At 41.5% G+C, this 16302-nt stretch overlaps 1 protein-coding gene across 1 annotated transcript; it reads left to right on the forward strand.

Annotated features, from left to right (window-relative positions):
• Window positions 1-1246: 1246 nt before the first annotated feature.
• On the forward strand, window positions 1247-15908 carry LOC149981234 (histone-lysine N-methyltransferase SUV39H1-like). The gene is made up of 6 exons (XM_021615780.3): window positions 1247-1352; window positions 2258-2403; window positions 8980-9642; window positions 11938-12084; window positions 12988-13117; window positions 14158-15908. Exons 1-6 carry the CDS (start codon window positions 1334-1336, stop codon window positions 14289-14291), a joined length of 1239 nt encoding a protein of 412 aa, XP_021471455.3. The 5' UTR covers window positions 1247-1333; the 3' UTR covers window positions 14292-15908.
• Window positions 15909-16302: the final 394 nt, after the last annotated feature.

Consider the following 16302-nt stretch of genomic DNA (forward strand, 5'->3'; position numbering starts at 1 on the left):
TCAGGGCTGGATCAAAAGCCAAGCCTGCACACCCAGGAGCTATCCAGATGGAGGGTTGACAACATGTGACTAACAGTGCAGTTCTACTTTGTGGGGGGGTTAAGTGCCTTGCCTTGATCAAGGGCACAACAGCAGGAGATGGTAGGCCTACATGGGATCAGACGCTGTAGGCTATAATAGTCATGAAATCAAATGTGAATGAACCCTTTAACATTGAATAATCAGAGGTCTCTATAGCATAATGTAATTTGCGAATTTCGGTGAACATAGACAGACTTGGAAAAAGACTGCACTACTTTCATCCTAAATCAAGCACTGCTCTGGCTACAAACTGAAATGGTCCACCCACACAGAAGGTGCAACAGCGCCTCTTCAACCTCAGGAGGCTGAGGAAATTTGGCTTGTCACCTAAAACCCTCAGACTTCTACAGATGCACAATTGAGAGCATCCTGTCGGGCTGTATCACCGCCTGGTACAGTAACATCACCGCCCACAACCGCAGGGCTCTCCAAAGGGTTGTGCGGTCTGCACAACGCATCACCGGGGGCAAACTACCTGCCCTCCAGAACACCTAGAGCACCCGATGTCACAGGAAGGACAAAAAGATCTTCAAGGACAACAACCACCTGAGCCACTGCCTGTTAAACAGCCATCACTAACAGAGAGGCTGCTGCCTACGTACAGACTTGAAATCATTGGCCACTTTAATAAATGTATCACTAGCCACTTTAATAATGTTGACTTATATTGCATTATTCATCTCATATGTATATTTTATTCCTTCTATTGCATCTTGCCTAAGCCGCTCAGTCATTGCTCATCCATATATTTATATATTCCTATTCCATTCCTTTACTTAGATTTGTGTATATTAGATAATTGTTGTGGAATTGTTAGATTACTTGTTATATATTGCTGCACTATCGGAACTAGAAGCACAAGCGATTCGCTACTCTTGCAATTACATCGAACAATGTGTACATGACCAATACAATTTGATTTGCAACTCCCATGCATGTAGTAGAGCCAATTTTGAAATGGTGTCTACTGCACCCTCTAGTGTTACACATTTCAAATTATTTAATTAATAAATAAGGATATGCTTTATTTTTTCCCCCAATATTCGCTGAACATGTGTGAATGAGTATTATTTTTTCCATACCTTGCAAAACGATTACATATTTGCAAAGTTTTGCAGTCGCAGAACTTTTTCTGCTCCAATAGAAATACCGCTAGAATATTCTGCATCCAATCAACGGCATAGAACAGCTGCTTCCTCGAAAGTCTTTTCCCCCAATCGAAGGATTGTTCAATTTTGGCGGCGCAGTAAACATGGCGGAAGAGTTGGAAGGTAAGGAGAGTGGGAAGTTAATACTTATATGTGTTGTGTTTCTTGCATGTTGTTGCTATTTGAAATGTAAAATATTACACATAATTCCGCGACCTTTATCACACGCTTGTCGTAGAATACCTAGCCAGGTTAAAGCAAGAACAATGTTTGAGTAGGCAGAACTATCTGCACATGTGGATTGTGTGCTCTTTTTTTTAGTAGTACTAACAGCTTGAAGTTGATACAGTTAACTTTTAAAAAGCCAAACGAATGCAAGCGGATATGGAGTAACTACTAGTTAACTAAAGTAGCCCAAGAACTAGCTAGTTAGCAAGCTGTGTGTCATTAGGACGCGTCAATTTTATGAAAATTCTCGTGTTTTTCTGACAGCCCTACTTGCTTGCAAACATCAATTAGCGCGCCAAAACAGACCTTTTTCTGTAGAACCACAGTTTCTGAAACCAGAGGCGCAACATCGCGAGACTTCCAGGGACGCTAGCGAAACCGACCAAGTAGACCAGGCTGGGGTTTGAGAAGTGAATAATTCTTCCTTAGTAGTTCATTGTCTCAATCTAAAGACACAACCTAGATTCGAATGAATGTCTTAAGTGGTTGAACATTTTATTAATCCAATCTCGTGACACTTACACGCTTTCATTTTTCGCGCAGTTCGGCATGAAACAACCGTTAGACCCGGTGACGTGTTTCTGCGCATGAGCTTAACTAGCTACCTTCGCCATGACATCGCCTACAAGCGATATCAGGGATTTCAATTGGATGAGCCGTTTCTGCCTGTCTTCAAACTGTCTTTATTGTGGAACTGTCTGGCAGTGCCTGCAATTACAAATAAGAATACTCAAGCTGAATGTATTTTTTTCTCGTTTATTTGTAACGTAGCTAGCTAAACATGGTGGCTATAATTGCAGGTTGTAGCGTATCCTGCAAGCTGTCTTTGGACGATCTGCAGACTATCTGCCGCAGGGAAAGACTCCATTGTAAACAGCTACGGGTGAACAAGCATAACATCGATGACTATGAGGTTGAGTACCTCTGTGACTACAAGAAGTCTAAGGTGAGTGAATTCATTCTCTAAGGGACTATGAAGGCTGAGGCAAGTCCTGGAGTTATCTCAAGAATTGCAACCTTCAGTTGGTGATTAATTTAAACTTTTGTTTTTTTAAAAGCCACAGTCCATAAAGCAGTCCATGGAAACAGATCATCAGCCAGAATTTACAGCTACAGGCATGTGACCATATAATGATGTCATTTAATAGGATCTCTATTAGTGATGAGGGAAAAAATCGATAGTTACAAATCAGGATATTATTTTTGATATCATTTTGACAACATTGCAATATTATTTCTGTGCTAGTTGGCTGTACCTGCACCAAAACACCAGTATTTTTCTTTGTTCTCAATCTTCTTTTTAAACAGGGAGCCAATTTGTTTTCAACACTTATTGCCATGACTGAGCAAAACTCATTGTTATCATGTCTCTCTCTTGTCCCTCTGCAGCAGACATATGGTGAGTAATATGTTTGGAACATTGTATCGCAATAAAATAACAATATCGAATCGCAATACATATCGTATCGGCACCTAAGTATCGTGATAATATTGTATTGAGAGTTCCATGGCAATTCCCAGCCCTAATCTGTGTTTGTGTGTGGCCAACTGTTAGCCCATTCATAGACGGTAGCCTAATACTAAACATATACCGTCTATTAACATATCTGCAGTCCGGGGGATATTCCCACATGCTGTCCCGACGCTCTGTCTACTAATTACTATTTACCTTTTAACACGGCCCACCACACGGTCATATTTCCAACCTGTTTTAATTAGCTATCCAGGGTCTCTGAACACCTGGGTGTAATGGGATAAGGATGCCAGAAAAGTGATGTCCTGTTGGCTGCAACTGTGTTAAAACAGTGTACAATATGTATATATTTTATAAACTATTTTGATGTGTCATGAAAGTAGAGGGCTTTATGGTTCTAGAACAGTATCGCAATTGAGAATTGTTTCACATTTAGATGGAGTACTTAGCTGTTTTGGCTGCCAGACCCAGTTTACCTTTGAACATAACATATACAGTGCCTTGCGAAAGAATTCGGCCCCCTTGAACTTTGCGACCTTTTGCCACATTTCAGGCTTCAAACATAAAGATATAAAACTGTATTTTTTTTGTGAAGAATCAACAACAAGTGGGACACAATCATGAAGTGGAACGACGAGATTTGTCTTCCAAGAAGACAATGATCCAAAACATAAAGCAAAATCTACAATGGAATGGTTCAAAAATAAACATATCCAGGTGTTAGAATGGCCAAGTCAAAGTCCAGACCTGAATCCAATCGAGAATCTGTGGAAAGAACTGAAAACTGCTGTTCACAAATGCTCTCCATCCAACCTCACTGAGCTCGAGCTGTTTTGCAAGGAGGAATGGGGAAAAAATGTCAGTCTCTCGATGTGCAAAACTGATAGAGACATACCCCAAGCGACTTACAGCTGTAATCGCAGAAAAAGGTGGCGCTACAAAGTATTAACTTAAGGGGGCTGAATAATTTTGCACGCCCAATTTTTCAGTTTTTGATGTGTTAAAAAAGTTTGAAATATCCAATAAATGTTGTTCCACTTCATGATTGTGTCCCACTTGTTGTTGATTCTTCACAAAAAAAATACACTTTTATATCTTTATGTTTGAAGCCTGAAATGTGGCAAAAGGTCGCAAAGTTCAAGGGGGCCGAATACTTTCGCAAGGCACTGTATAAAGGTCCTTGGACATTAAAGGAGTCGGTTAGCCTACACTCCTTAACAGTACATCTTTGGCTAACCAACTGTTAGCAACTTGGGTAACTGTAAATGCAAAAAGCACTTTCAGATCTGTCAAGACATTTTGTGTACCAACTACAAAATTAGTCCATGTACGCAGGTAACAAGATCTGAGTTAAAAGTGCGCAGAAATGAATAGGGCCTGATATTCATTGAGTAAATCTAACATCCTGATTCTCGAGCTGCAACACACAGACATGTATGGAGTTTGTGTCAACAGACATGGAGATGAATACATCATTATTCAACATAGTTACCCCGTGTCTGCCCCTCCTGTTTGTTGTGATGCTGAGTTTGCTGACTGTCAGCTGTACGTAAACATGGCCTAATCCCTTTTCGACACTGTGTTGTGGAAAGGTAAACACTGATTGTTTAATGCTAAAGTTAGCGAACATAAAATGGACATTCAGTGGGCTCTAAATTGCCAGCAGTTCACTCGTATTTGCTAGTGAAAGAAATTAAATACAAATACCAAAAAATAACAAGTCACATTTTTACGTGTGATTTACATTTAATTCTGTGTCCCATTAATTGTATTTTCCACGTAACGTCATGATGACCTGATAGACTAACTGTAATTATGATCCACGTCACAAAAAGCATAATCTAAAATAAATATAAACATCTTGGCATTAAATGGAGTTTAGAAGACTGCGATAAAGAATGAGTGAGTGTCTGGTATTAGCTATAGAGGCAATGCTTCTAAAATGCCTTTGCGCTAGATTTAAGATTTTATCAATTTTGAAAATCTAAAATTATGTGCGCTGCAAAGAAATACAATAGGCATATTTACATATGCTGAAACATCACTCTTCTAGCGAACAACGACTTGAATCTCCAATTTGCTGCTAGTGGACATCAAAACAAGTAACACATATGGAATCATGTTAAGCAAATCAAAATATATTTTATATTCTTCAAAGTAGCCACCCTTTGCCTTGATGACTGCTTTGCACACTCTTGGCATTCTCTCAACCACCTTCACATGGAATGCTTTTCCATCAGTCTTGAAGGAGTTCCCACATATGCTGAGCACTTGTTGGCTGCTTTTCCTTCACTTTGCGGTCTAACTCATCCCAAACCATCTCAATTGGGTTGAGGTCGGGTGTTCTGATGCAGCACTCCATCACTCTTCTTCTTGGTCAAATAGCCCTTACACAGCCCGGAGGAGTGTTGGGCCGTTGTCCTGTTGAAAAACAAATGATAGTCCCACTAAGTGCAAACCAGATGGGATAGCGTATTGCTGCAGAATGCTCTGGTAGCCATTCTTTTTAAAGGTGCCTTGAATTCTAAATAAATCACAGTATCACCAGCCAGCTCCATCAAACCTCCTCCACTATATTTCACGGTGGGAACCGCACATGCAGAGATCATCCGTTTACCTACTCTGCATCTCACAAAGACAGAGGTTGGAACCAAAAATCTCAAATTTGGACTCATCAGACCAAAGGACAGATTTCCACCGGTCTAATGTCCATTGCTCGTATTTCTTGGCCCAAGCAAGTCTCTTCTTATTGGTGTCCTTTAGTAGTGGTTTCTTTGCAGCTATTCAACCACGAAGGCCTTATTCATGCAGTCTTTTCTGAACAGTTGATGTTGAAATATGTCTGTTTCTTGAACTGTGAATCATTTATTTGGGCTGCAATCGGAGGTGCAGTTGACTATAGTGAACTTATCCTCTGCAGCAGATGTAACTCTGGGTCTTCCTTTCCTGTGGCGGTCCTCATGAGAGCCAGTTTCATCATAGCACTTGATGGTTTTTGCGACTGCACTTGAAACTTTCCAAGTTCTTGAAATGTTCCTGATTGACTGACATTCATGTCTTAAAGTAATGGTCTGTCATTTCTCATTGCTTATTTCATATGTTCTTGCCATAATATAGACTTGATCTTTTACCAAATAGGGCTATCTTCTGTATACCACACCTACCTTGTCACAACACAACTGATAGGCTGAAATGCATTCAGAAGCAAAGAAATTCCACAAATTAACTTTTAACAAGGCACACCTGTTAATTGAAATGCATTCCAGGTGACTACCTCAATAAGCTGGTTGAGAGAATGCCAAGAGTGTGCAAAGCTGTCATGTTTTGCATGTTTCGGTGCAAAAACGTCACCTTTTTGGGTCCTCACCAGTTTGCCTCCCTGCTCTTGACTTTTTCCACATTTTGTTAGGTTACAACCTTATTCTAAAATGGATAAAATAATAAAACAAGTAAATCTACACACAATACCCCATAATGACAAAGAGAAAACACATTTCTAGATTATTTTTTTGCAAATGTATTAAAAAACAAAAGACTTTATTTTTGTAAGTATTCAGACCCTTTGCTATGAGACTCAATCGGGTAAGCTCAGGTGCCTTCTGTTTCCATTGATCATCCTTGAGATGTTTCTACAACTTGATTGGGAGTCCACCTGTGGTAAATTCAATTAATTGGACATGGTTTGGAAAGGCTCACAACTTTCAATTTAAAGTCTCACAGTTGACAGTGCATGTCAGCGCAAAAACCAAGCCATGAGGTTGAAGGAATTGTCTGTAGAGCAGCACAGATCTGGGGAAGGGTACCAAAACATTTCTGCAGCATTGAAGGTCCCTAAGAACACAGTGGTCTCCTCATTCTTAAATGGAAGAAGTTTGGAACCACGAATACTCTGCTCATTTTGGCTGGGCGGCCAGCTCAGGGAAATCGGGGGAAAGTTACCTTGGTCAGGGAGGTAACCAAGAACCCAATGGTCACTCTGACAGAGCTCAAGAGTTCATCTGTTGAGATGGGAGAGCCTTCCCGAAGGACTACCAGCTCTGCACCACTCCACCAATCAGGCCTTTTTATGGTAGAGTGGCCAGACTGAAGCCACTCATCAGTGAAAGGCATATGACAGCCTGCTTGGAGTTTGCCAAAAGGCACCTAACGGACTCTCAGAACACGAGAGATAACATTTTCTGGTCTGATGAAACCAAGATTGAACTCTTTGGCCTGAATGCCAAGTGTCATGTCTGGAGGAAATCTGGCACCATCCCTGCGGTGAAGCATATAGGTGGGAGCATCATCCCATGGGGATGTTTTTCAGCAGCAGGGATTAGGAGACTAGTCAGGATTGAGGGAAAGAGGAAAGGAGCAAAGTACCCAGTGCCCGGACTTGAAACTGATCAAACACCTGAAAATAGACTTGGCAAAAAAAGAAACGCCCCCTTTTCAGGACCCTGTCTCAAAGAATTCGTAAAAATCCAAATAACTTCACAGATCTTCATTGTAAATGGTTTAAACACTGTTTCCCATGCTTGTTCAATGAGCCATAAACAATTAATGAACATGCACCTGTGGAACAGTCGTTAAGACACTAACAGCTTACAGACGGTAGGCAATTAAGGTCACAGTTATGAAAACATAGGACACTAAAGAGATCTTTCAACTGACTGAAAAACACCAAAAGAAAGATGCCCAGGGTCCCTGCTCATCTGCGTGAACGTGCCTTAGGCATGCTGCAAGGATGCATTAGGACGGCAGATGTGGACAGGGCAATAAATTGCAATGTCCGTACTGTGAGACACCTAAGACAGCGCTACAGGGAAACAGAAGGGACAGCTGATCGTCCTCGCAGTGGCAGACCACGTGTAACAACACCTTCACAGGATCGGAACATCACACACCTGCAGGACAGGTACAGGATGTCAACAACAACTGCCCGAGTTACACCAGGAACGCACAATCCCTCTCAGTGCTCAGACTGTCCGCAATGGGCTGAGAGAGGCTGGACTGAGGGCTTGTAGGCCTGTTGTAAGGCAGGTCCTCACCAAACATCACCGGCAACAATGTCTCCTATGGGCACAAACCCACTGTCGCTGGACCAGACAGGACTGGCAAAAAGTGCTCTTCACTGATGATTTGCGGTTCTGTCTCACCGGGGGCGATGATCAGATTTGTTTTTATTGTCGACGGAATGAGCGTTACACCGAGGCCTGTATTCTGGAGCGGGATCAATTTGGAGGTGGAGGGTCCGTCATGGTCTGGGGCAGTGTGTCACAGCATCATCGGACTGAGCTTGTTGTCATTGCAGGCAATCTCAATGCTGTGCGTTACAGGGAAGACATCCTCCGTCATGTGGTACCCTTCCTGCAGGCTCATCCTGACGTGACCCTCCAGCATGACAATGCCACCAGCCGTACTGCTCGCTCTGTGTGTGATTTCCTGCTAGACAGGAATGTCAGTGTTCTGCCATGGCCAGCGAAGAGCCCGGATCTCAATCCCATTAAGCACGTCTGGGAACTGTTGGATCGGAGGGTGGGGGCTGACTTTACACGTTAAGTTTGCTCAAAATAAACACTTGACAGTGAGCGGACGTTTTTTTTTTGCTGAGTTTAGCTCTGCAGCATCACTCCCCATCAAACCTGACAAAGCTTGAGAGGATCTGCAGAGAAGATTGGGAGAAACTCCCCAAATACAGGTGTGCCAGGCTTCGGTACGACGCTAAAAGAAGACTCGAGGCTGTAATCGCTGCCAAAGGTGTTCCAACAAAGTACTGAGTAAAGGGTCTGAATACTTATGTAAATGTGATTTCAGTTTTTTTATTTTATGAATTTGCAAACAATTCTAAAAATCTGGTTTTGCTTTTTCAATATGAGATCTTGTGTGTAGATTGAGGAATAAGACCAATTCCATCCATTTTAGAATAAGGCTGTAGCATAACAATATGGAAGAAGTCAAGGAGTCTGAATACTTTTCGAATGGACTATATGCGTGCATAATGTATAAAATGTTTAATATTTTGTGCCATAATATGCAACCCAAGTCATATCTCCTTTTGTGAATCAGGAGCAGGAGTCCTACCTGGTTAAATGGAAGGGCTACCCCGAGTCGAGCAACACCTGGGAGCCCCGTAAAAACCTCAAGTGCAGGAAGCTAATGACGCAGTTCCACGAGGACATGGAGCACGAGCTGAGGCAGAAGAAGAGACGCACCACCTGCCCCAAGCGGCTGGACAAGGACGTGGCCTGGACCCTGGTGCAGAAAGCCAAGCTCCGCAAGAGGCTCCAGTGCTGGGAAGCCGACCTGAACAAGACTCGTAACCACCCGGGGCGCATCTTTGTCCTGAATGAGGTGGACCTGGACGGTCCGCCCAGGGACTTCACCTACATCACTAACTATAAGGTGGGCGAGGGCATCGTGCTCAACGAGATGGCCGTCGGCTGTGAGTGTAAGGACTGCTTTAGTGATCCGGTTGGCGGCTGCTGCCCCGGGGCCTCCCTCCACCGCCTGGCCTACAGTGACAAGGGCCAGGTGCGAGTGCGGGCTGGGGAGCCCATCTACGAGTGTAACGCACGCTGTAGCTGCGGGCCTGACTGCTCCAACCGCTTGGTCCAGAAGGGCATTCAGTTCGACCTGTGCATCTTCAAGACTGGGAATGGCCGAGGCTGGGGCGTGCGTGCACTACAGCACATCAAAAAGAACACCTTTGTCATGGAGTATGTTGGAGAGGTAAGTAGTATAAAGTATTGGCCAATATTTGGGGTAAAAAGTATTGGCCGATCATGTCCGCTGCGTTTACCAGAATTAGCTATTCTGTCACAAAAAGAAATTGGATTAAAGTGTGAGGCGGGCCTCCCTAGGGAAGCACTAGCATTTAATATATTTTTAAGGGTTTATTAGGTTATTTATACATTTGTCATTTAAAATAAGTTTTGATTGCTACATTAAAAAAAATAACAAAAATTGATCCCAGCTTTCCAGTGCAACAATGTTTATTTCTCAACTCCTAAAATTACACTTGTGGCGCAGTAAAAAAAATAAGTTTGGTGCAACTGCGTAACAGATGTCTTAAAGGGGCAATGACATGCCTTGTAATAGAATGGAAAATAAATCAGATAGCTAGCTATTATAAAGAGTGGATGGAGTGGCCAAAAATAGTGGTTCCCTAACAGATTCATTACAACTATTTACAACTGAAAAATACAGTGCCTTGCGAAAGTATTCGGCCCCCTTGAACTTTGCGACCTTTTGCCACATTTCAGGCTTCAAACATAAAGATATAAAACTGTATTTTTTTTGTGAAGAATCAACAACAAGTGGGACACAATCATGAAGTGGAACGACATTTATTGGATATTTCAAACTTTTTTAACAAATCAAAAACTGAAAAATTGGGCGTGCAAAATTATTCAGCCCCTTAAGTTAATACTTTGTAGCGCCACCTTTTGCTGCGATTACAGCTGTAAGTCGCTTGGGGTATGTCTCTCAGTTTTGCACATCGAGAGACTGACATTTTTTCCCATTCCTCCTTGCAAAACAGCTCGAGCTCAGTGAGGTTGGATGGAGAGCATTTGTGAACCGCAGTTTTCAGTTCTTTCCACAGATTCTCGATTGGATTCAGGTCTGGACTTTGACTTGGCCATTCTAACACCTGGATATGTTTATTTTTGAACCATTCCATTGTAGATTTTGCTTTATGTTTTGGATCATTGTCTTGTTGGAAGACTAATCTCCGTCCCAGTCTCAGGTCTTTTGCAGACTCCATCAGGTTTTCTTCCAGAATGGTCCTGTATTTGGCTCCATCCATCTTCCCATCAATTTTAACCATCTTCCCTGTCCCTGCTGAAGAAAAGCAGGCCCAAACCATGATGCTGCCACCACCATGTTTGACAGTGGGGATGGTGTGTTCAGTGTGATGAGCTGTGTTGCTTTTACGCCAAACATAACGTTTTGCATTGTTGCCAAAAAGTTCAATTTTGGTTTCATCTGACCAGAGCACCTTCTTCCACATGTTTGGTGTGTCTCCCAGGTGGCTTGTGGCAAACTTTAAACGACACTTTTTATGGATATCTTTAAGAAATGGCTTTCTTCTTGCCACTCTTCCATAAAGGCCAGATTTGTGCAATATACGACTGATTGTTGTCCTATGGACAGTCTCCCACCTCTGCTGTAGATCTCTGCAGTTCATCCAGAGTGATCATGGGCCTCTTGGCTGCATCTCTGATCAGTCTTCTCCTTGTATATGAGCTGAAAGTTTAGAGGGACGGCCAGGTCTTGGTAGATTTGCAGTGGTCTGATACTCCTTCCATTTCAATATTATCACTTGCACAGTGCTCCTTGGGATGTTTAAAGCTTGGGAAATCTTTTTGTATCCAAATACGGCTTTAAACTTTTTCACAACAGTATCTCGGACCTGCCTGGTGTGTTCCTTGTTCTTCATGATGCTCTCTGCGCTTTTAACGGACCTCTGAGACTATCACAGTGCAGGTGCATTTATACGGAGACTTGATTACACACAGGTGGATTGTATTTATCATCATTAGTCATTTAGGTCAACATTGGATCATTCAGAGATCCTCACTGAACTTCTGGAGAGAGTTTGCTGCACTGAAAGTAAAGGGGCTGAATAATTTTGCATGCCCAATTTTTCCGTTTTTGATTTGTTAAAAGTTTGAAATATCCAATAAATGTCGTTCCACTTCATGATTGTGTCCCACTTGTTGTTGATTCTTCACAAAAAAATACAGTTTTATATCTTTATGTTTGAAGCCTGAAATGTGGCAAAAGGTCGCAAAGTTCAAGGGGGCCGAATACTTTCGCAAGGCACTGTAAATAGTTGCAATGGGGGGGGGGTGTCTGAAGGGTGGCCCACAGTCTCAGACGCCTGGATTAGAGTAACGGACAAAGGACATTAGACAAATGTTTGTGTCGGAGTCTGCTTTTTTAACAGAAGCTTACTTTAACTTTCCATTCAGGGTGTTTGTGAGCAGTTGCTAAAGTGGTGTGTTCGTCTGCCTCCGTCAGATCATCACATCGGATGAGGCGGAGAAGAGAGGACACCTGTATGACCGGCAAGGCGCCACCTACCTGTTTGACCTGGACTACGTGGAGGACGTTTATACGGTGGATGCCGCTAACCATGGCAACATCTCCCACTTTGTCAACCACAGTGTGAGTGGCACATTATCATACGAGTTAACCTTTCAATAAACATACCTGCAGAATAGCCAAAGCCCAATGTCGTACCTTGCGGTAGTAGTATATTTTGGTATTCTATGTGCAAGTGAAAGCAGACGCATCGTAGACACAGCAGAATAGAAGCTGTTAAAAATGCCACTTGAGTTCCCATGGACGTGTTCTAGTATTGCAGTGTAATATGCTTTTGCATACGGAACAAGAAGTGCACCAAATTTTTCTAACTGAATAAGATTTATAGTGAACAAATATATATATATATATATATATATATATATATATATATATATATATATATATATATATATATATATATATATATTTCCTCAATGAAAATCATAGTATAATTGTGTTTCTGAAATGTATTATAAGCTTTCGGCTATTCTGAAATATAGCATTGATTGCTGTAGATATGCTTTGACCTTAAAGGCCCAGTGCAGTAAAAATGGGCATTTTTGTGTTTTTATATACATTTCCACACTGAGGTTGGAATAATACAGTGAAAATTATTATTAATGCCCTTTTAGTGTAAAAGGTGTTTGGTGGGATCGAGTTTTGGCCTTCCATGCTGACAACACCGTGTGGTAAATTAGTTTAATAAACCAATAAGAAAGCGTTCTAAACCACTCTGCCAATAACGGCTAATTATCAGTTTTCCCCTCCCAACTCAGACCACTCCCAGAAAGTCTTCACTAAATTATTGCTTGAGAAATTGCCCTTTGCTAAGAAACTATTTTGGTGTATTTTTTACCGTTTTTATTGAAAACAATCACAGTGAGATACTTAATTGTTACCCAGAAAATATTTGATATTGAGAACTGCTACATTGGACCTTTCTTAAATTGTTTACCTTTAAGTTGTCTTCTCTCTGTTTTGCAGTGCAACCCCAACCTGCAAGTATACAATGTGTTTATAGACAACCTGGATGAGAGGCTCCCGAGGATAGCATTATTTTCAACACGCTCCATCAGGGCAGGAGAAGAGCTCACTTTTGACTACAAGATGCAAAGTAAGTGTAATGTTCCACTGCCTAATATGACCCCAATGTGACATTTTAAACTTTAAAGGGATACTGAGAGATATTGGCAATGAAGCCGTTTTTCTTTTTTTACCCAGAGTCGGATTAACTCCTGGGTACCATATTTTTTGTCTCTGATAGCGTATGCTACCGTACCTGTGTACTTTGAAGTCATTGCGCTAACGCTAGTTTGCATTGGCTCAAGAAACCAGCTCTAACTTTCTTCATACTACACTCAAAGACCTATAAACGGTATCCACAAGTTAATTTGACAGGGTAAGTGAAAAAAACAGAATCCTGCAGTATCCCTTTAAAGGTAGATAATACAGATGCTGTTACTGAAAGTGACTAACAGTTGGTATCAACTGAAAGTCACTTGATTTTCAACAGTTGATCACCATGTAGGTGTTTCTTTCGAGCAGCAGGCCCACAGCGTGATAGGTAGTGAATTTATCAACCTCCGATACAGCACCGGCAGGACGCTATTGTGAGCATCAATTGTCAATCTTGCCTCTATCGCTGGAGTCCAGCTTTCCAAAACATATGTGCATCGCTTTCTTTGATTTGCACATTTCACCTGGCTCATTTAGGCGTGTCATTTTCCTTCCATTGAAAATGAATGGGCTCAGTCATTTTGCCATCACCCATTGCTGCTAGTAGAAATTGCCGTTAACTTTACTAGCTACATTGACTAACTACATAGGTGGGTGTGGGCAGTGGACACCAAATGTGTCAAATTACCTACTCAGTCCTTTTCAGGGCTAGGTAGGCAAGTGCAATTGGGTAAACCCTCTTGTCTTTTTAGTAACACACCTTGAAATTGTATAATGCAATGGAATCAGTGAGCACTGGAAATTCCAACATTAAACTTTGTTTTTGCTTTTTAGTGTTTGATGCTTGGGCAATACTGCTTTTCATATTTGGCTTGTTAAACAGTTTGGCAATTATGTGGTGCAGGTGAGAACCATGACACGTTTCTCAGTTGTGTTGGCTATCTTGGCTGAATTTGGCTCTTGACATTGTCGTTGCAGTTGATCCAGTTGATGCAGAGAGCACAAGGATGGACTCAAATTTCAGTTTAGCGGGACTCCCTAGCTCTCCCAAAAAGCGGATTCGGGTGGAGTGCAGGTGTGGATCTGACACATGTCGAAAGTATCTCTTCTGATATAGATTGGAAGCGGAACGTCAAAGCTAGAACAGACACATCATATATTTTGGGGAATTCTGAAAGTTGTACAGCGTTTACATGAATTTATATTTGTCTACTTTTATTTTACTTTCATTAACTTTTTAAGCCACATTGGCGCATGGGTGATATCAAAACTGATATATGTTTGGGGTCATAAAAAATAAATCACCATATCTAGTACGTTGGTAAACGATTTTAGTGAAACAATGAACAATATGATCTACATTCACAAATCTGTGTTTTTAAAGATTTCTTCAGAGATTATACACTGCGTGTACAAAACATTAACAACACCTGCTCTTTCCATGACAGACTAACCTGGTGAAAGCTATGATCCCTTATTCGTGTCATGAAGGGGAGGAGACAGGTTAAAGAAATACTTTTTTAAGCCTTGAAACAATTGAGATGTGTTTGTGTGCCATTCAGCGGATGAATGGGCAGGACAAAAGATTTAAGTGCCTTTGAACGGGGTATGGTAGTAGCTGCCAGTGTTTTATGCGCAACAGTTTCCGCTCTATATCAAGAATGGTCCACCACCCAAACGCCACCCAGCAAACTTAACACAACAGTGGGAAGCAATGGAGTCAACATGGGCCATCATCCCTGTGGAACGTGTTTGACATCTTGTAGAGTACCTGCACCGACGAATTGAGGGGTGCAACTCAATATTAGGAATGTTCTTAATGTTTTGTTCACTCGGTGTATATCTGTAGTGCACTGTTTTCAGTTTGTCAATTTTCTCAATGTTTGAGATTTCAAAAGTTTGTAGGCTGTGTACACAGGCAGATAAATTCTGATATTTTCCCACTTATTGGTCTTTTGGCCAGTCGGGTCAGCTCTTTTGACGACAATTGGGCAAAAGATCAGAATTAGACTGCCTGTGTAAAACAGCCATTGAGCTTCAAGCCCTGTTGGTGGAAAGTAATGTAATTAATAGGTGTACTTATACTTTTATACTAATATGTTTTCAGTTGCACTTACAATTACCGGTAAGTGCAGTTCTTCCACACTTCTTGCAAGTAGTGCTGTATATTCTTGTCTTAAAATAAGGTATGAATTAGTTTACCCCCACACTGTCCAGGTGCATGTTGATTTTCAATCTGCCTGCTTTTTCTTAAATGTGAATGATTACATTCCGTCGCTCCCATTTTGTTGTCCTGCAATTCACGGCAAGCAAGCAGTACCATGAATCCGCTCTCCATGCTTTTAACCTATTTTTGTGTGAAGCAGTTGGAAAATATCCTTTGTGTAGTTAGTCATTTTACTTTTTCATGTAGCTCTGATAGCCAAAGTAAACACAGTTCTGTTTTTTCACGTAACATTATTACATTTGATAAAATGTGAAGGTTTGCAGCCAGCAAAAACAATATAAGTAAATGTTTTAATCAGATGTATTGTTCTGGAAAATGTAATGAAAATTTACCTGACGCAAAATGTAGTTGTACTAAAATTAATTTTAGTACAACCATAACACCACTAGATGGTGTAGCTGCATTCCTATGACTTCAGATCAACAACTGAAAATGTACACTTTCCTTTTATACTTGTCCTGACGTTATGGCTGCGTTTATAAAATAAAGTCCAATGCTGATATTTTTTTCTCACTAATTGGACTTTTGACCATTCACATCAGCTATTTTACCAATAATTGGGCAAAATTTTAGAATTGGGCTGCCTGTGCAAATGCAGCGTAACTATTTGCGTCAGCTCAAACGGCAAAAATAAGACACGTCTCTGGGTAGACATTTAGACAGCAATGCCTGTATTGTCTTTCAGTTAAGAGTAGTGCTTGTTACTCACTGTGTTACCCACACACATGACACACACTGTCCTTGTCCCTCCACTCTGCCTGTTCTCACCTCCCACTCTCTCAGATGAAATCACCAGGCCACAGCTGCCTCTGCTCTTGGCTCAAGGATATGTACTGGAGCTCTTTAGTCATGGCTGCATATGCAGTAACTGGCATTAGTGAGCACAGCACATGCCC

The sequence above is a fragment of the Oncorhynchus mykiss genome, chromosome 9 (genome assembly GCF_057628025.1).
Source record: "Oncorhynchus mykiss isolate SJ-2025 chromosome 9, ASM5762802v1, whole genome shotgun sequence".
Lineage (NCBI taxonomy): Eukaryota > Metazoa > Chordata > Actinopteri > Salmoniformes > Salmonidae > Oncorhynchus > Oncorhynchus mykiss.

What these genes read in the sequence shown, in the direction of transcription:
- LOC149981234 (XM_021615780.3), top strand. An exon ending in TCATGGAGTATGTTGGAGAG is followed by an intron (nt 9,643 to 11,937) that starts GTAAGTAGTATA and finishes TGCCTCCGTCAG; the next exon opens with ATCATCACATCGGATGAGGC. An exon ending in TTTTGACTACAAGATGCAAA is followed by an intron (nt 13,118 to 14,157) that starts GTAAGTGTAATG and finishes TTGTCGTTGCAG; the next exon opens with TTGATCCAGTTGATGCAGAG.